Source organism: Medicago sativa, chromosome 2 (genome assembly GCF_051527215.1).
Source record: "Medicago sativa cultivar Bolivia chromosome 2, Bolivia_mono, whole genome shotgun sequence".
NCBI lineage: Eukaryota > Viridiplantae > Streptophyta > Magnoliopsida > Fabales > Fabaceae > Medicago > Medicago sativa.
Window position 1 is genome coordinate 8,101,798 of NC_140750.1, and position 20,056 is coordinate 8,121,853.

The following is a 20,056-nucleotide window of genomic DNA, read 5'->3' on the forward strand; positions in this document are numbered from 1 at the left end:
TTTAACTATGAAAAGACAATAAAAACATCACAATTGAAATAAAACTATGGTCAAATTGTTTTAAAATTAACTCATAAAATAGTACGAATCGTAGTATTTAGTAAAATAAAAAACATAAAAAATATCCCTAAAAAATTGTACACCGTCAGGATGGAGCTATTATTGTATTAAGTAGTTTTTTGGTTTAAGTTTAGGGTTAGGCTTAAATAGCTAAATAAATTAATTAATTACACACCAAAAATAAATAAATTATTTATGATATTATATAAATATGTATATGCGGGGTTGCGGGGCTGGGCAGTATAGTACCCTTACCCGTGCCCATACCCATATAAATTTGTGGGTATTACCCGGACCCGTGCCCAGACCCATGTAAGAGAGGTTTTACCCTACCCATTGTGGGTATTTTCTGCGGGTACCCAACAGGCCTGGGTCCAATTGCCATCTCTAACTAGCCTCCTTCAACAAAGTAGTACAATCTTTCTTGACATTTTTTTTATAGAAAGTGATATAATTATGACTTTGAGTAGTGTTTAACTCGTGTTTTTAAAATATTTTTTTTATGTCCCTCAAATATTTTTATTTTATTTTATGTATTTCTTAAACAATCAATCACGACATTTATCATCAAGACCCTATTTGTTTTAATTGATTTATTTTGATTACATAGACCATTTTTTTTGTTGACGTAAACCAAGTATCCTCCACGTGCCATTGCATAAGCTAATTATTCGAATCTTGTGAGACTTAAATATTCGATAAACTCTTCTAAATTTTTTAACGATGTTACATCCTAAAGGGATAGTGTAACACAAAAACAAACGGTTGAGTCATATAACTATGAGCAAACAACTTTGGTAAGAACCTTGTTTTTCTCACTTTTTATTGGTTAAAATCAATGAAAAGGAAAAAGGAAGAGAGAGAATAACATCATCATGTGAGTATGAGAGAAAAAGTTGTTCAAAAGTTGTCATAAAATGGTTGTCAAAATATCATTTCTCTATAATTATTGGTTCGGAATCCATCTATGACCGTTACCTATAAAAAGACATATGACATGAGAGAATTGAAGGGAGTAATTAACTGCGACTATAATTGCGGGTCCATCCCATCAACCTGATATGGAGTTGGTGAAACTAAGTCAGTACACAATTAAAAGCTAATGAAGAAAAATAAAAACAGTTAAATTCCTACTCGACTATATTAAGCCTGGTGTTGAAATGGTGGTGCGTACAGTGGGAGGTTGGAAAAATATGCATACTCATCGAACTAATGCTAATAATCATGAGTATTTCTTCAACCCTCGGACTTGTTCTTCTAGATTAGTTGAAAAATTACATAAAGCAAGAATGATTGATGTTAACTTTTTTTAACTGTGAATAGTTTAAGAGTTTGGTTAGCAAGTGCATCCGGAGCACTCTTTAAGGATTCTAAAAAAAGAAATATTTTATGAAAAAAGTTAAATATTTTGATTTTTAATATATTGATGACACATATTTTTATAAAAAGTTATCATTTAAAGGTCTTAAAAAGTGTCCCAGTGCATTCGTTAACATTTTTCATAGTTTAATGTATACTAACATATCAGAAATGTATTTTCTCAAGTTGAATTTAGTCAATTTTCCTCAATTGTTACATCTCAACCTTAAACATAAGAGAAAAGTAGATATAAAATTATAAAGAAAATAGGATTAAATATATTTTTGGCCCTTATAAATATACAAACTTTTCGTTTTAGTCATTCTAAAATTTTCCTTCAACTTTTAGTCCCTACAAAATTTTCAATCACTACTTTTGTTCTTTATTTTTAAGTCAACTTTTGTATTTTTTAATGAATTGTGCAGAAATGTGTAGAGTAATGTAAAAATCACTCCAAAAAACTTAGAATTTTTTAACAAAACATAAATTAAATATGATTTTTTAACCGCCAAAAATATAAAAAATCCATATTTAATTCATGTTTAGTTAAAAAATTCTATTTTTTTGGGTTGATTCTTATAATATTATAAATTTTTATTTAAAATTTTATTCAAAAATATGAATTCTACATATGAGTATACTTAAAATGAGGGACCAATGTGAAGATGGAAAACTTTTGGGGACAAAAAGTCAAAGAAATCTTTCAGAGAGACTAAAACAAAAAGTTTGCATATTTATATGTACCAAAAATATATTTAACTAAAGAAAAGAAGATATTGAATTAGTGGTTGAAATGTAACAATTGAGAAAAATTGAGAGAATTGCTTAATAGACGGTCCAAGTCTCCTTATATAGAGGAGGTGTGTCTTGAGTAGCGTAAATATTCCTACATTAGAAGAAGGTTTATGTCCCTTTATACAGAGGAAGTGCAGGTTGCTGGTGTGTTGAGGCAAATAATCATTGTTCGACGATTACGGATGACGGAATTTGTAATCTTCAAGCGTTACAGAGTGATGATGGAGGAAGTGATTACAATAAATGAAGTGTTAGTGTTGTGGTCGCAAATGTTGCTGGCAAATCATTTCATTATCAGATTTAAAGGTAGCGAAAACTTTAACTATGCAAAAAAGATTGACATTTGCTTACTTAGTTTACATCTTTTACATGTTAGGCGTGATGTCAATAATAAGGTGCTCATTATTTAACTAATTAATTAAAACATCAAAATTAATTTTTAAAAGATCTAAAATAAACGGGACCTATACATATATCATAACTATTTGTATTTTGTCATGACTTTTTTTTTGACAAATACAATTTTTCATGACTTTTATTTGCATCCCTAATCGGCACAGCGTATTAACTGTGCAAGTTTTCCCTAAAAAATAAAAACTGTGTAAGTTTAAAATTTTAATCATACTATGGCTGAGTCAAACTTGCGGACTTCATGAGATCATGCATTCCTCTTATTCAAGACTTTTGGTGTTTGGAGTCTACTGTGATATCATATTTCCGTCATGGCAACGTAGGTGGACATTCTTGATTGATGAAATTGTAGTCGTTAAAAATGAATGATTTAAGGTTTTTATTTGGTTGTTTAAAAAAATCTTGTCAAAATAATATATTCTAAATTAACTAGATAAAATATAATTTAGAGGTCATGTCATAACTGCCAAGTAGATAATCTAACATCTTTAAAAAAAAGTAGATAATCTAACAACCACATTGCCTTTCTTCATAACGTGAAACAAACTTATAAAGAAAAGTAGATAAAAAAAAGTGAAACAAACTTATAAAGATAATGATGTTTGCATTATTTTTTTTAAACGCCCAAATGGAATCTATAGATCAAACCAAAAAGTTGCCGAATTTGGTAATACAAGTTTGTGACATAAGTAGAGAAATTATGATGTTGGAATGTCCTTTACTGTGTGGAAAAAAAAAATCAAACCAAAAAGTCATTTAGCATAAGATGTGTCGTAGAAAACTTTAAAAGCGTGTATAGAAATTACATTACAACGTAAATAAAGGAAAAACAAAGAGGTAAACAAATTTAGGTAATAACAGAAAAGCAATGAAAATGATTAAGCCTCCAAAAATAGTAATCAAAGTCGAATGTAACATATTTCGATTAGAACCATAAAAAAGATTGATGCTTAATTTTCTCACGTAATTTTTGCAATTGCTCATCCTTTTGCTGAAAAATTAGCCCCTTTCTTTCTTTTCGAATTATCGAAACTGTCAAAATCCAAATAATGCTCAAAGCCAATCGAATATGTTTTGAAAAACTACCTATATCACCAAAATGTACGAGAAAGATAACCACAAGACACAGTTTCAAAGTCTAACCAATTTGCAACCAATGACCATAATCTTCCATAAAAATAAAATTTGACAAATACATTATCATTTGTCTTCATTCATACTACACCCTACTACACAAGTTTGACCGTCATAATTAATCCCCCCATCGCCACTTCCTCGCCTCACCATTAACCCCCAACCTAAAGAATGCATCTCCGCTACCATTGCCAGTTTATTCTCACTCAAACAACAGACTGAACCTAACGCGAAACGGAACCCCGCCTCCCATCAACCAAAAATCCTTCTAGAACAAAGTATTGGACCCATTATCCACCACCCGTGTAATATTATCAACCAACCAACACCCTCACGAATCCTATTAAGATTTTGCTACCAAACAAATCTTGTTCCTCCTCCATAACAAAGGCGCCTCCTTCCTTCATATAACAAGCAATTTAAACTCTATACCATGACTGTCCCTTCCATCTAACTCCACGAAAAAGAATGTGTTGATTTATATTTCTCATGGATAATAATTAAATTTTGCTGTCTGCATCACTAAATATAAGACTCTTATGAGATTTTTTTGATCCCATTTTATAATATTCTCTTCAAGTTTTCGACAGTAATTATTTTTAGGGGAAATTTTCAACTGTATGAGTTCTATATTTACAATAGGTTTAATTATTTTGTAGGTCCCCTAAACTATTTAAATTTTTTTAAATAAATCTCAAAACTAAAAAATAATATAGTATAATCAAGTTCCTGACCTCGTGAGCTTATCTTAGTTGGTAGAGACAATACATAATATATTCAAGGTCAGAGGTTCAAACTCTGACCACCACAAAAAAAAAGTTCCTGAAATAATATATTTTAATTCTAAAAATAAAAAAGTTCCTGAAATAATATATTTTAATTCTAAAAATAGATTTAATATAGTACATTTTATAAAATATGATTGTTTTACATTTATTATATAAATACGAAGAAGAACATTTTACATTTAAAATAATAGAAAACACATTCTTCTTGATACTAATTATACATTGACACGTATATTTTTATTTAAGTTTAAACATTTTACAAGGAATTAAAAAAATCATAATTTAATTTATTTTATTAAAATATTCAATGTCTTCTACTTATGTATAAAGAAAATTTTCAAAAGAAAATTTTTAATTTTAGTCAAAATATTACAAAAACTAAAATAGTATATTAAATCTATTTAGAATTAAATTTTAATTAATAATAATTCAATATATGTTTTCCCTAAAAAATAATCAATATTTGTTTAAAGTTTTTTCATCAAAATTATCAAATAAATGCTAAGAAAGTTTTACCAAATAAAATTCCCGAAGAATGAAAAATAATTACTATGTGCTTATCACGTAGTTTGACCATGTTTCTACTCTGAACATTCTTATTAGTTAAAAAAAAAAAAATCCCGTGGGATTTGATCTATCAAAGGAAACTATCGCAGCCAATAAATGAGAGTTAATAATCTTTATCCATAGATCAATGCACTAAAATTTGATTTGAATGTCATTCAATGTACAAAAATTTGAGTTCTTATCTATTCACGTCATCTCATTCTCATCCAATTTTTACCAATCTAATTCCCAATTTTTTTTACCAATCTAAAAATCCATAATACTGTGTCAACCTCACATTATAAAAGTTCAAACGTTTGACTGAGAGAGACAAATGGACAAAGAAGGAGGTTATATCCCATCCAAAATTTATGGGAAGTGCCATTTATGTTCCATTCTGCATTTCCGGTGGGTAGTTGGACAAGCTTTCAATATCCTCCAGGATCACAACTCACAAGCTACAAATATAATACTACTTTAATGATTTTAAATGTTTAATGAACTTTTTTTTTTATAATGAATCGTTTAAAAGAATATAAGTTTAATTTTTAGGTGAAATAATTATCCATAAATTTTACCTATCACGCTTGAACTGTAAATTACTAAATCTCATCCTCTAAAAAACGAAAGGCTAAATAAAATAGTAAATTTAGATTGTATAAATTGAATTAATGATTCAATTAATTGAATTTATTTTTACGAGACTATTCAAAGTTGTTTATGGAAATAATTTATGTCCATTAACAAACAAACTATTATGAAAAAAGTTATGTATGACAAGAAATTCGTCTAAAATTATTATTATTATTATTATTATTAATTTTTTTGTTAAGTCTAAAATCATTATTAATTATTATTATTATTATAGTTTTTCAGCGATTTATTTGTTTGTAGTTATCATTTTTGACACATGAGACACTATGAAATTTAGTCAAGTTTCCAACTTTTGTTTGTCACGTAAGAGTGATCCAACACCGTTGTTTTTTCTTTGTAAAGTTATTTTATTTTATCAAGCAAATCATGTGATTAAAAGTGGCATGTTCACAAAATACGTTGACACAAAAACACGGTAATTTAATCCAATTTATTTTCCATATGCGAAAATTATTTTCAAGAAGTCAAATTCTGAATCTCTCTATTCTCCCATCCCATCCTTCCTCTTTATAAGACTTTTGAGTGCCCATAAATTGGGGCAGGTCTCTTAACTCAATACTTCATTTCTTAACAAAGTAGAGAGCATTCTTTTCACTTCATTTCTTTGCATCATCCTTATTCTTTGTCGGTGATATGGCTGATCATTCATCAAGCAATGGAAACCATGAAATGGTTTTGAATGTAAATGGTGATGCTTCCCAAAACTGTGATGAGTCATGCATCCAAGACTATGTGCCTCTTTTGCAGAAGGTGTGTATCTCCTAAACCACTCTACATAGAACTTTTTTTTTTTTGTTGATAATAACTATGAATATGAATTTAATCTCTAAAATATCGGTCTTTAATTTTATTTTTGAAGTAAATAAAATTCGTTGTCATAGTCTCTATAGTATTTGAAAGTTATTATATTAATTCCTAATACTTTAATAACAAAGATTAAAGTGACGAATTTCATATACTTTAAAAATGTTTATTACTTTTATATGCTTTAAAGATTTAATTAGAGAGAAAAATACTTTAGAGATTAAATTAACGGTTTATTCTGATATATGTGATTTTAAATATGGAATCAATGTTGAAATAAAATGGTTTGATTGTATTATGTTGAATGTAGTTGGTAGCAGAAGTGGTGGGGACGTATTTCTTGATATTTGCAGGGTGTGCTGCTGTTGTGGTGAACCTTGACAATGACAAAGTAGTAACACATCCTGGGATTTCAATTGTTTGGGGCCTCACTGTTATGGTTTTGGTTTACTCTGTTGGTCACATTTCTGGTGCTCATTTCAATCCTGCTGTCACCATTGCTCATGCTTCCACCAAAAGGTTTCCGGTTAAGCAGGTGATCCGAGTTCTTTAAAACTATATTCCGTCGTGTGCTTTATATGCGAAAAAGTTGGGTCAACAAAAATTAATGTATCTGATTCAAAATTTGGATCAAATACATAAATTTTTACTGACCCAACTTTGAAGCATATGGATTATTTTATTTTGAAAACGATGTTATGCGTGACTATGATGGTACACATTTATTCAATAATTTTTTAGATGATGTGGTAAATGAAAATATAATTATTACACTTGAATTTTCTTGAAAATTACTTGTGTTAGCTCCTTAAAGCAATCATATTTTCTTTAAAGAAAATGTTAACTGCTCTAAAAGCACTTGATAAGAAGTTTAAAGTAGAATTTTTTTTCTATAAGATTGATTTTACATATAAAAAAGCAAAAGCTAAACCATGCTCTATATTATGTCATTTTCCGTATATGTATGCAACCGTTTTTGAATTCATAATATGGTTGAATTGACCTTCAATTGAAATTTCTCTTCCTAAACTTTTTCCATTTTTTGCATATTATCCAAATAGTATACTTAATTGTACTAGTTTGTCTAAAAAAATTGTTGAGTTTTTCTTCAATCTATAATCTTGCAGGTACCGGCTTATATAATATCTCAAGTTCTTGGATCAACTCTTGCAAGTGGAACACTTAGGCTTATATTCAATGGCAAGGAAAACCATTTTTCAGGAACACTTCCTGCTGGTTCTGATCTCCAGGCATTTGTGGTTGAATTCATAATCACTTTTTATCTTATGTTCGTCATTTCTGGAGTGGCCACCGACAATAGAGCGGTAATCTCCTTTGCCCTTATATATAAACAAATACTCTTGTATTGAAAAGTGTTGAAATATTGTATATTCAACCGTTGAAAAGTTGTGTATATTCAACTTTTTGAAAATAAAAAATTTGTTATTTTCAATGAAAAGTTTTTACTTTCTTATATTCTTAACTAATTAGCATGACTCTTAAAATATGTATAAATTGCAAATATGTCACAAGTGGACATGGGCAGCAAATTCTACATTTCAATGTCCATCAATCTTCAACACTATTGTATACTCGCTCCATTTCAAAATACATGTCCAAGTCAACCATTTCACATATGCCAATGCACAATTTTGACTGTTAATATATTTAATTATCTAAAGTAAAAAATTATAAAAATTTAATAAAATTATAAAAATTTAATATTTTGAAAATATTTGTCGAGACAAATCAAACAACATCTTACATGCTAATATTTGTATTTATACATTAGTAAAAAAGTATGGTCAAAGTAAGTCAAGTGAATAGTGCACATTGCAAAAATTGGACATGTATTTTGAAACGGAGGGAGTTATAGATTTTGTTATTTTAGTGAAATGCAAACATGTGCCTTAGAAACACATGTTAATGAATATAATGTGGATATATTTTTTTTTTTGAAAATTGGGCATTTAATTTTTTAAATATTTAAAAGTTGTTTTCTGCAATGTAAATGTTCTACATGCCTTAACGACACGTGTTAATATGACCTTTTATTTTTTTTGTCAATATCGCAGATTGGTGAGTTGGCCGGACTTGCAGTTGGATCTACTGTGCTTCTAAATGTTATGTTTGCCGGGTATGAACCTAACTATAAATCAAACCTCAAACTAAACATATTAAGAAATGCTAGAAACATTCGCTCTCTAACACTATTTTTAACACTCACTCTCTTATTGAGGGAACTCATGTGGATCACACCACTTTAGGTGATACCCAATTCCAAAGTGTGAGACCCATGTGAGTTTGATCCAATAAGAGAGTAAATGTTAGAGAGGACATTAGAAAAAAGGTGCTCAGATCATTCCTCAAATATAGTTAGTGGACACTTTTACACCGAGAGTTCTTCAATAAGATTACAATTATGTCGTCACAATTCAGTTTGGTCAAATTACTTAGAACTTAATCATGCATGCAATCCTATATGTTTGTTAACAGGCCAATTACTGGAGCATCAATGAACCCTGCAAGGAGCTTAGGACCTGCTATTGTTCATAAAGAGTTTAGAGGAATATGGATATATTTGGTATCAACAACTCTTGGTGCCATAGCTGGTACATGGGCATATACTTTCATCCGGTACACAAACAAGCCAGTGCGTGAAATTAGTAAGAGTGCCTCTTTCCTTAAAGGAGTAGAAAATGGTGGAGCTAAGTGAGTTAGATTTATCAAGGATTGCACGAGGCTTTACATATCTTCATTTTCAATTTTTGAAGATTATTATTTGTTTAAGTTTTAAGTTAAGCAGAGTATCTCTAGTTAATTTAGATTGGCAAACAATTATGTAATATACATAACTAGAGGAAACGGTACAACTTTTCTCTACTCATACACCATGTAATTTACTTTATGTTACGGTATAAGTTTTATGCAAAATCGATTTTTTCATCGAATTATGGGTGCGTTTGTTTTAGCTTTAAAAAAAATAAATTTTGTGTTAAAAGAATCTAGAGATTAATTTTTAGAGATTTAAAAAAAAAATATGAAGTTTTTTTTGTTTGCCTATTACCCATAAAAATCCATTTAAAAAAAACGAGTTTTAAGATGTACATGTGTCACCTCTTTGTTGAAAAAAATAGATTTTGAGAAAAGTTAATCCTAATAGCTTTTCATTTTACGGTCAAAATAACTTTTCTAAAAATCCTAAATAAACACTTAAAAATGAAAAAAAATGATTTAAAAAAATAGAATTTTTTTTGAAAAAAATCCAAAACAAACGACAGCTATACCGCCAAATTAGTCGTATATGACTGAGGGTATGTTAAATAAGAGTTTCAATCAACAAATCTGTGTTCCAATCCAAAAAAAAAATGACAGTAAAAGAAACATCATTCAATCAAAACATCATTCAATCAAATGCAAAAATAGCAGCAATACAAGCAAAAGGATCATGAGTTGGGACATTCCCCATCCCCAGATTGGGATCGATAAAGTTGTTTGAGATACTAAGATACATGCTAAAGATACATATAAAACTTTCAGAAGACAATAAGGCGTAAACAAACCAAGATTCAAAACCTAATAACCAAACTAAAATCTGCCACATATTGTCAAAGATCAATAATAATTTGAGATCCACAGTCTTTAAATTCATCCAACTTCGGAAAAAGATATCTGCAGGTGTTCGCTCAAATTGACTATAAGTGGTCTTTGAAACGATCAATTTTGCCATATGTTGACAAGACTTCCGTGAGATTGAGAAGATAACGAATTTGGTGAAAACCGCCACAAGCCCTTTACTCGAACTATTGTACCTATGAAGTAAGTTCTGCTCAAACATTTCCTCAAGCTTTAAGGGTGAAAACTTGTAGCCACATAAAGAATACAAACCACATGTCAAGAAACATAGCAATGAAACCAAGAAAACACCCTCTACAACATTATATCTCAATCCCGGGTGATGGTTGAGTTGCCAAGGCACAGTGTAGCCATGGCGGCTTACGAGGAGGGCGCTCAAAAGACATTTTGGCGAGTAGGAAAAAGCCATAGCAGCAAGAAATTGAGGCGGTGGATACGGAGGAGGACGGTCAGCAACATCCCTCGTAAGAAATACATTAAATACCTTATGCCCAAAACTTGTTCAAAATCAACCAAGAATTTCAGAAATTAATTGACATTTAATTTACAACTTAAATAGTAGCACCAATCAATCCTTTTTTGAGAAAATATGACCACCAACTAAAATTCAACTTTTCATGATTAGTGAAAATATGTGACTTTTAATAGGTTTAATGCAATATTTAATTGGTAGTAATTTTTTTTGAATAAGTTAATTGGTTGTAATTGTTCAGTAAAGGACCACTTATTTTAGAGACCCCTCGTAGTAAGTTTAATAATTTCCTCTTTGCTGATATGTCTATGGCTATGGTGTGACAATTTTGTTCTAGTAAAGGACCGTATATTAAGAACCGTTAAATTCTTGACAAAAAAAATAAAAAGAACCGTAAAATAAAAAAAAAAACCTGATATGCTTATATTAATGATGTGTATTTTGAAAGTATGCACTATATATATTTTTTTTTTTAGGAAGTATGCACAATATTCTTGTTTATGCATTTTTGGGTAATTGGGCATAATGTTTTCAATCGGTAGTAAAACACATTTAAATTTGAATTCAGTGAAATTAATGAGGAATCCTAATGAGAATTGGGCTTTATGTTGAAATAAACAACCAAATGTTTATTCAAATAAAGAATTAAAATAAAAAATATGTTTAATATCATTTCATACTTAATGTCGACAGAGAAGAGGCAAATGTGAAATTTAACCTTGCCAATTAACATTGCCTTTTGTAGATTAGTGTCATGAAAATTGTTAAATTTAATCATGATTTGCCAAATGGCACAATTGCACATGTGGATAGGCTAGAGAGAAGCAACATTTAATTTTGGCCAATGTAAAACATTTGCAATTGTATATAATATATAGATATATAGATATATAGATATAGATATAGATATAGATTCAAACCAAAGTCTCTTATTGATTTATTAGTTTCTTGGTGTTTCCTAATTTTCATCTCCATTAACAACCAACAAGTCTAAATCCCAACTTATTGAGCTCAATGAATAAATAAAAGTTATTGAGCTCAAACAGTAATAACCTCTTGTTAAAGACGATTTTTTCGAGAGAATATGAGTTAAAATTCCAGCTAAATGTTTTTAGTTAGAACTCTGAATTAATAGACTCTTTATTTTAGTTAGAATAGAGTTCTAACGAATTAATAGACTCTTTATTTTACAACTGATCGAACTCTGAATTACATGTGCCATTTGCTATAAAAATCAGAAGATCAAGACAAAATAAAAACCTAAATCTCAAATAGTTATTTAGAGTTGTTGAATCAAAAGGTTCCTTGTGCTTACGCTTAAGGGTTTACTTGCCTATTATATAGGTGTCTCAACTTAAATAATAAGTGATAAGTGGACCTTTCATTCTTAGTGTATGTGTGTTTCCCCCTTAAATTCTTTGAAAAGAAATGTCTACCATTTTTCTTAAGATCAGAGAATACAAGTATTTGTAAAATTGATTTACATATTAATTAACAAAAACGCATTATCAGTTGAGTATGAAAATGAAAAAGTTGATTTTGGAAGGTAAAGCATGCAGGGGAAACACGGGGTAAACTCTTTTGGCTATGAGTTGATGTGAAAAACTATATCCAACAATAATAAGATCAGAGATAAGGATGAATTGTAGACAAAGCCTACGTTGGAATATTATCAGAATCACATGAATGCTATGTATTAATACACGAGATGCATTGACTTTGTAGGTATGCATGTGTTTGGTTTCTACTTTAGAGATAAGTTTGTATACAACGACGGTGTAATTCTTTTACACATAGATATTGGTTGATAATATATTTTAGGGTTAATTATGTTTTTGGTCCCTACAAAATTGCGACCTTGTAAGTTTAGTCCTTACTTAATTTTAATAGCATTTTTAATCCCAACAAAAAATTTCTGCACTCAATATTAGTCCTGACTCAATCCAAATTTGTTTAATTTATGTTTAAACTCTTAAGTTTTTCAACAATTTTTTACAGGCATGTTAAGAACGTTATTAAAAGGTCCTCCAAAAAAAAATATCGCAAAAATTTGATTTCTACGGCCATATTTTTGTTACTTATATCTTAAACTTTTGTCGTTTTAAAAAATTCATATTTAATTTATTTCATGTTAAAAAATTATAGATTTTAGTAAATGAACCATTCATAGGGTTCTAAACTTGTATAAAAAGAATCGTTAAAAAATTTAAGAGTTTAAGGATAATTAAACAAAATTTATTTTAGCAGGGACTAAAATTATAAGTAATTTTTTTTTTGTAGGGATTAAAAATGCTATTAAAATTAAGTAAGGACTAAACTTACAAGGTCGCAATTTCGTAGGGACCAAAAACATAATTAACCCTATATTTTAAGGACCAATTTAAATAAGTGGTATCCAACCAAATCATGACAAATAAATATTTGTTGAATTATTTTAAGAACTAGTTTAAATAAGTGGTAACATAAATTCCTCAAAAAAAAGTATCATGAAGTGATTTGATTATATGCATATGTAAACACATTTTACAATGTCGGTTTATACAAATTTAATTATATACTTTATAGTCATAATTACAATTTCCATGGCGTAGTAATTTTATTTCCTGAAAAGAAACAAAAGGATAAGTGCAGGAAAATATCAAAGTAAAGCTAAGAATTTGTACGAAGAAATGGAGCGATGTGATATGAGACTCAAGTATTTTTTCCTATTAAGAAGAACATATACTCTATCAACCATATCATGAAGTATTAATCAAACTAATTTACTGTACAAAAAAAAAAAGTTAATTCCCGTTCAAAATGAGTTGTATAAGCTTTCAATGCGTTTGTCATTTTATAGTTTCTGTTGATATATATTTCTGCAAGATGAATCCTTAGGACAATATATGCGCAAAGTGTACAAGGTATAACCAGGTTGTCAAAATTGGAATTTTAATTCAGGTCAAAAGAGAGAGCACTATAGAAAATCGTAAAATCGCAATCAAAATGGAAAGATTTTACTCAATTACTTTTATAGAATCGATATAAGAAATCTTAAAATCGCAATCAACATCGATGAATTTTACCAATACAAAAATAATGCTAAATATATGTTATAAACCGTATATAGTCATTTTGTCTAAAAAAACCCGTATATAGTCATAGATGACACAATTTAAAGTCCACAAAATACTTTATACATCAATGACAAAAAAATCAATGACTAAAAAATGGACAAAATCCTTCCAGAACCTTTAAAATCCTGCAATTTTGTATGAATTTCATGATTTTGTGAGATTTTGATGCATTTTTACTAAGATTTTGCCTATTATGAGATTCTGTTATGGATTCGAGTCATTGAAGATGAATAAAGTCGCAAAATCCTGTATTTTATGATTTAAGTCGGAGTTTTGACAACAATGGTAAAATCCGATACTTAAAAGATAACAACATTTTGTTAGAAAAAGAAAATTCTACGGTACACCTCACAAATTGAGATGCACCAGTACTATTACTCCAACGACTAGCCTCTTTTCTTCCATGTATTCGTGTTGAAACTCTTCAAATGTCTTGATTTCGTGTAGAAACGATAAGTTGTTACCCTTATTTTCTTTATTATTTGTTATATGTGTTTTAAAGGGTACATTTTTTTTTTCCATTTGTTGTTATATTAACCGCCTTTTTGTGGAAAAAGTTTGATGTGGTGTTTTTTGAATGTGTTTGATTTTTTTTGTTAATGTTCTGTCTATGTTTGAATATGTTTAGATTGATTGATAACTGCACAAGTATATCCAAAATAAGATGAAATTTTATCTAAAAGTTATGTTCCCACGTCATGTATCCAAAAATAAATACACACGTAAGCCAACAAAAAGTTGTTTAGTCAAATATCTAATATGATCTCGCTGTACTTTATAGTTTAAGACATTTTTGGTTTTCTATAAATGTGTTGTCCTCTCTCAACTCTTCATTCATGCTTCTGCTGCAACGAAAAAAAAAAAAAAAGCATACCAATATTCTTTGATATAATCCATTTCTTAGCTTTATCCTTACATATTCATTATTAAACATGGGTGATATTAGCAATGGAAATCTTGATGTGGTTATGAATGTAAACGATGGTGCAACAAAAAAATGTGACGACACAAGCATTGATGATCATGTTCCTCTTTTGCAAAAGGTGACTTTGTTTATCTTCCAAAAAAATTAATTGTTGTTTATGGTTAATTAATTAGATGTTCTGACTAAAAAAAATGGATGTTTTGCTTTGATTGTTGAATATAGTTGGTAGCAGAAGTGGTGGGAACATTCTACTTGATATTTGCTGGATGTGGTTCTGTGGTGGTGAACCTTAACAATGATAAAGTAGTGACACTTCCTGGAATTTCTATTGTTTGGGGACTTGCTGTTATGGTATTAGTATATTCTATTGGCCATATCTCTGGTGCCCATCTCAATCCCGCTGTCACCATTGCCCACACTACCACCGGAAGGTTTCCATGGAAGCAGGTAAATCGCCAAACACAATGCCCTATAATTCATATTAAGGCAAACATAATTTTCACAGCATCTCGTTAAGTTATTTGATCGGAGGTGATTAGAAGAACGGCACTTGATGAGCTTGTAGGTTGTTGAAACGGCGGGGTACCTCTAAAGAGTTTTGAATTTTTGGGGTTAGAAGATTGCACCTTGGAGGACATGGGATGTACTCTTATATAGTTGAGAAAATAGGATCCTCAGAGTAATGGTTGGAGAGCTGTTTGTTGACAATTATAGACGATGGGGTCTGTAACAGTCGAACATTGCATCTTGAATGCATGCGGAGGAGGCATTACAGACTTACGGGGTCTAAACAATTGCTCAATGTAGTAGCAAAATGGAAGGTGTGAAGAGTATGGGCGAAAGCGAGTTTGTGCCTATGTGAAGAAGAAGAAAATAGTTGGAAGACCATTATTTGGGCCTATGTTCGAAGCTTATGTTGACCGAATTGGATCATCTTCTTCCACTCACCCTCACCTTCTCTCATCCACAATTTAAGTCACTATCTCTCTCTTGATATTTTATCTAAATTTTAGAGAGAGATAGACACATATTGTGGAAGGAGGGAGAAAGAGAGAGTGTATGAAATGAGAGATCCTATAACGAAAACAACATTTTTAGGAACATTATTAACTTTGTACTTAATTTTTTCTTGCAGGTACCAGCTTATATAATTGCTCAGGTCGTTGGCTCAACACTTGCAAGTGGAGCTCTCAAACTTATATTCAATGGCAAGGAAAATCAATTTGCAGGAACACTTCCTGCTGGTTCTGATCTTCAAGCTTTTGTGGTTGAATTTATTATCACTTTCTTCCTTATGTTCATCATTTCTGGAGTTGCCACTGATAATAGAGCGGTAATCTTTTTTAAAAAAAAAATGCTTGGTTCATATAATATTAATTGATACTTATATTTTTATTAAACATTTTGATTAAGATTTAAGATATGCTAATAATTTATGAGATGAAAAATCACCTTGCCGAAATAAAATTGACTTTTTCTTTCAATAACAATAAAAAGTTCATTGATTAGATGTATAAATATATTCTAGGCTTATATAATTTTTTTTTTTGAGAGATTCTATGCTTATATAAATATTATTTAACCTTGTCTAATAGTTTTTGTATATTCATATTATTTATTGCTTTAGATTGGTGAATTGGCTGGACTTGCAGTTGGATCTACAGTTATACTAAATGTGTTGTTTGCGGGGTATTGATCTTAAAATTTTACCAAATATTATATCATAAAGTGCATATTTTGCACCAAGATTATACATTATATTTAATAAAATTAATATGTGACATGTTATTATGAGAAAGGTTTAAATAAAATTTAACTTGTGTGCGAACATATATTTGACAGACCCATCACAGGAGCATCAATGAATCCAGCAAGAAGCTTAGGACCAGCTATTGTGCACCATGAATATAGAGGAATATGGATATATGTTGTGTCACCTATTCTAGGAGCTTTGGCTGGTACATGGACCTACACTTTCCTCAGAATCACTAATAAGCCAGTACGTGAGCTCACCAAGAGTTCTTCATTCCTCAAAGGTGCAGGAAGCAAGGGAGCTGAGTGATTGATTATAAATGAAAGCAAATTCATATGTATTTCTTTTTAGGTTTAAATGTGTAATTGGTCCCTGCACTTTCAACAAATTTTGGCATTGGTCCCTGCACTTTTTTTTGTTTGGCATTGGTCCCTGCACTTTATAAAAATATTGGCATTGGTCCCTGTACTTTTTTTTGTTTGGCATTGGTCCCTGCACTTTGTAAAAATATTGGTATTGGTCCCTGCACTTTGGAAAAATATTGGTATTGGTCCCAATCATTTCATGCCACGTGGCACCAATACCAATATTTTTTCAAAGTGCAGGGACCAATACCAATATTTTTACAAAGTGCAGGGACCAATGCCAAACAAAAAAAAGTGCAGGGACCAATGCCAATATTTTTACAAAGTGCAGGGACCAATGCCAAACAAAAAAAAGTGCAGGGACCAATGCCAAAATCTGTTAAAAGTGCAGGGACCAATTACACATTTAAACCTTCTTTTTAATATCAACTTGTATTAGGGTCCAAGTGTGACAAATAACCCAACTAATGGAAATACGAAGTTTCTTCTTATTTTTGTCTCAACCTTATATTTGTTTTTAATTAAAGTGTAGTTGCCAACTTGCTATGTAGCACAAACACAGACATTATTGCGTTGACATCGGTAATAATTTAGGAAAATGACATAATTGGTGTCAAAGTCGTGTCATTGTCAGATACCAACATGTGTCTTACACCAGAACACATCTAACTTGAGGAGTGTTCGTACTTCATAGGATGTTATATCAAAATTTAAATTTGACATCTTATAAAACCAAAATTCAAAACTTTCACTTATGGATCCATGATTTCAATTTCTTTACATAATAATGTCAAATTCTTTATAAGGGGCATTACTATAACAAAGGAATTGTCTCGCATGAATGACAACACAATTTAAAATATTAAAGCTTTGTTTGCGAGTTTGGAGGGAAAGGGACGGGAAAGTTTGGGAAAAAAGGAATGAGCAAGTGGAATAAAGATCAAGCGATCAATGAACTCAACTGAATGATGAATTGTTCCGAAGAACTCGAGTTTGATTTATAAATAAAACAATTTTTTTGTTAGACTTTTTTTTTGGTACAATTTTTTTTGTTAGACTTTATTTACTTTCCAACCGAACTTGAGATTAATATGACTCATTTTCTACTAAAAATAGGGTTAAAAAAATAAAATAAAAAGAATAAATGTGCAACTAAGCTAATTCATTTCATAGCAGTACTATAATATAAGTAATAAATGCTATGAAAGTTTCTTTAGAAAAAAATGCTATGAAAGTTTTCTTTTTTGGTAATAATGATATGAAAGTTTTACCAAATAAAATTCTCGAACATTGTTGAATTTCTACTCCGAACGTTCTTATCTAGTTAAAAAAAACAAATCTCGTGGGATTTGATTTATCAAAGGAAAAATAATTATGTACTTTTTTTTTAGGGAAAAAATTATTATGTGCTTATCACATTGTTGAAAAATAATTATGTTATCACATAGCAACCACAGAAGGTGGGTACGACTGGCTTCTCTCTCTCAAAGACACCGCTGATGACTCCACACCTCACCGCACTTGGTCTTGGATTTGGAGGTTACAGGCTCCGGAAAAATTTAAATTCTTCATTTGGTTAGTTTGTCGTAATGCTGCTCCTACTTTATCCTTACTCCACCACAGAAGCATGGCATCTTCAGCAATCTGCCCTCGATGCGGGGAAGTTGACGAGACTATCCTTCATTGCATTAGGGACTGCCGTTTCTCCAAGAACATTTGGAATAAAATTGGGTTCACAAATGTCGATTTTTTCTCTACTCCAAATGCTCATGACTGGATTAATTCTGCTGTTAATGGCACTCGCGGAGCTATTTTCCTTGCTGGCCTTTGGTGGGTTTGGAGATACCGTAACGCGATGTGTCTCAATAATGAATCTTGGTCATTGTTCAGCATTACCAACAGCATCTACAGCTCAGCAGAAGCCATTTCGACAGCTTTTCAGAGACATGACAGAATTGCTCTTCCGGATCGGTTTGTCAAGTGGAACTGTAACAATCACATGGGTTCCATTCTCAACGTTGATGGCAGTTGTTTGGGTACTCCTCTCCGTGCTGGTTTCGGGGGGGTCATTCGCAATAATCATGGGTTCTATCTCGCAGGGTTTTCAGGTCGCATCATCAATTCTAATGATATCCTCTTGGCGGAGCTCACCGCAATTCACCGTGGCTTGCGTTTGGCTATGGACATGGGTCTAGATGACTTGGTTTGTTACTCGGACTCTCTTCTTTCCATTAATCTCATCACTGTGAACACTCCAAGTTATCACATCTATGCTGTCCTCCTTCAAGATATTAAGGATTTGCTTGGTTCCCGTAATTTCACCCTCCGCCATACTTTACGAGAAGGAAACCAGTGTGCTGATTTCATGGCTAAGTTGGGAGCCTCCTCTGACGATGTGCTCATCATGCATTCCTCTCCTCCTGTCGACCTCCTTCCTTTGTTGAAGCTGGACGCATCAGGAACGCTTTTCCTTAGGCCCTAGCCTCTTCTGTTTTCTGTTTTCTTATCTTCTGTTTTCTGTTTTGTTTTGTTAGCTTCTGTAACCAAAAAAAAACATAGCAACCAATCAATGAGAGTTAATAATCTACTAAATCTACCATTCATTCCATGTACTATAATTTGAGTTCTTATAATATATTTTTTGGTAAGAATTTTGAGTTCTTATCCCTTCACGTCCTCTCATTCTCATCCGATTTTTACCTTGAAGTATGGGTGTATCGGTAAAACGGAAAAAAAAAAAAAGTGAATGCATTTTGAAATTTGAAAAGAGCCTTATAAAAATAGATAAATAAAAAACCCAAAAAATTCTTATATTTAAGAACGGAAGTAATATTTTGATTTTTCATATGTTTATTTATTTGAAGTAATCATATTTAAGGTGTATCGTAGTCATATTTAAGGTGAGCCGGACACTAAATATGCCTATCCCTTCTCTTTGAGATTCCAACTTTTGTTAGTTAAGCGAGAGTGAAACATCTTTGCTTTGACCCAACCCGGTTGTTTTATGTAAAATATTTATGTTCACAAAAGATCGGTAATTTAATCCAATTTATTTTCCATATGTGGAAATTCTGAATCTCTCTATTCTCCCATCCCTCCTTTCTCTTTATAAGACTTTTGTGTGCCAATAAATTGGGGCAGCTCTCTTAATTCAATACTTCATTTCTTAGCTACTTTAAAAAAGTTGAGCATTCTTTTCACTTCATTTCTTTGCTTCATCCTTATTCTTTGTTGGTGA

The 20,056-nt window shown here is 30.9% G+C and overlaps 2 protein-coding genes across 2 annotated transcripts; both read left to right on the top strand.

Annotated features, from left to right (window-relative positions):
* The first annotated feature begins 6,287 nt into the window (after positions 1-6,287).
* On the top strand, positions 6,288-9,502 carry LOC146944182 (aquaporin NIP1-2-like). Its single transcript, XM_085742573.1, has 5 exons — positions 6,288-6,497; positions 6,862-7,086; positions 7,679-7,876; positions 8,627-8,688; positions 9,048-9,502. Exons 1-5 carry the CDS (start codon positions 6,381-6,383, stop codon positions 9,265-9,267), a joined length of 822 nt encoding a protein of 273 aa, XP_085598699.1. The 5' UTR covers positions 6,288-6,380; the 3' UTR covers positions 9,268-9,502.
* Positions 9,503-14,541: 5,039 nt separating this feature from the next.
* On the top strand, positions 14,542-17,321 carry LOC146944183 (aquaporin NIP1-2-like). The gene is made up of 5 exons (XM_085742574.1): positions 14,542-14,818; positions 14,923-15,147; positions 15,836-16,033; positions 16,328-16,389; positions 16,543-17,321. The coding sequence occupies exons 1-5, from the start codon at positions 14,708-14,710 to the stop codon at positions 16,760-16,762; spliced, it is 816 nt and encodes a 271-aa protein (XP_085598700.1). The 5' UTR covers positions 14,542-14,707; the 3' UTR covers positions 16,763-17,321.
* Positions 17,322-20,056: the final 2,735 nt, after the last annotated feature.

Bases quoted from the DNA above. Each gene is read 5' to 3' on its own strand.
- LOC146944182 (XM_085742573.1), top strand. From the start codon at position 6,381: ATGGCTGATCATTCATCAAGCAATGGAAACCATGAAATGGTTTTGAAT. The intron at 7,087-7,678 runs GTGATCCGAGTT...ATAATCTTGCAG, and splicing joins AAAGGTTTCCGGTTAAGCAG to GTACCGGCTTATATAATATC. The intron at 7,877-8,626 runs GTAATCTCCTTT...TCAATATCGCAG, and splicing joins TGGCCACCGACAATAGAGCG to ATTGGTGAGTTGGCCGGACT.
- LOC146944183 (XM_085742574.1), top strand. From the start codon at position 14,708: ATGGGTGATATTAGCAATGGAAATCTTGATGTGGTTATGAATGTAAAC. The intron at 15,148-15,835 runs GTAAATCGCCAA...TTTTTCTTGCAG, and splicing joins GAAGGTTTCCATGGAAGCAG to GTACCAGCTTATATAATTGC. The intron at 16,390-16,542 runs GTATTGATCTTA...TATATTTGACAG, and splicing joins CTAAATGTGTTGTTTGCGGG to ACCCATCACAGGAGCATCAA.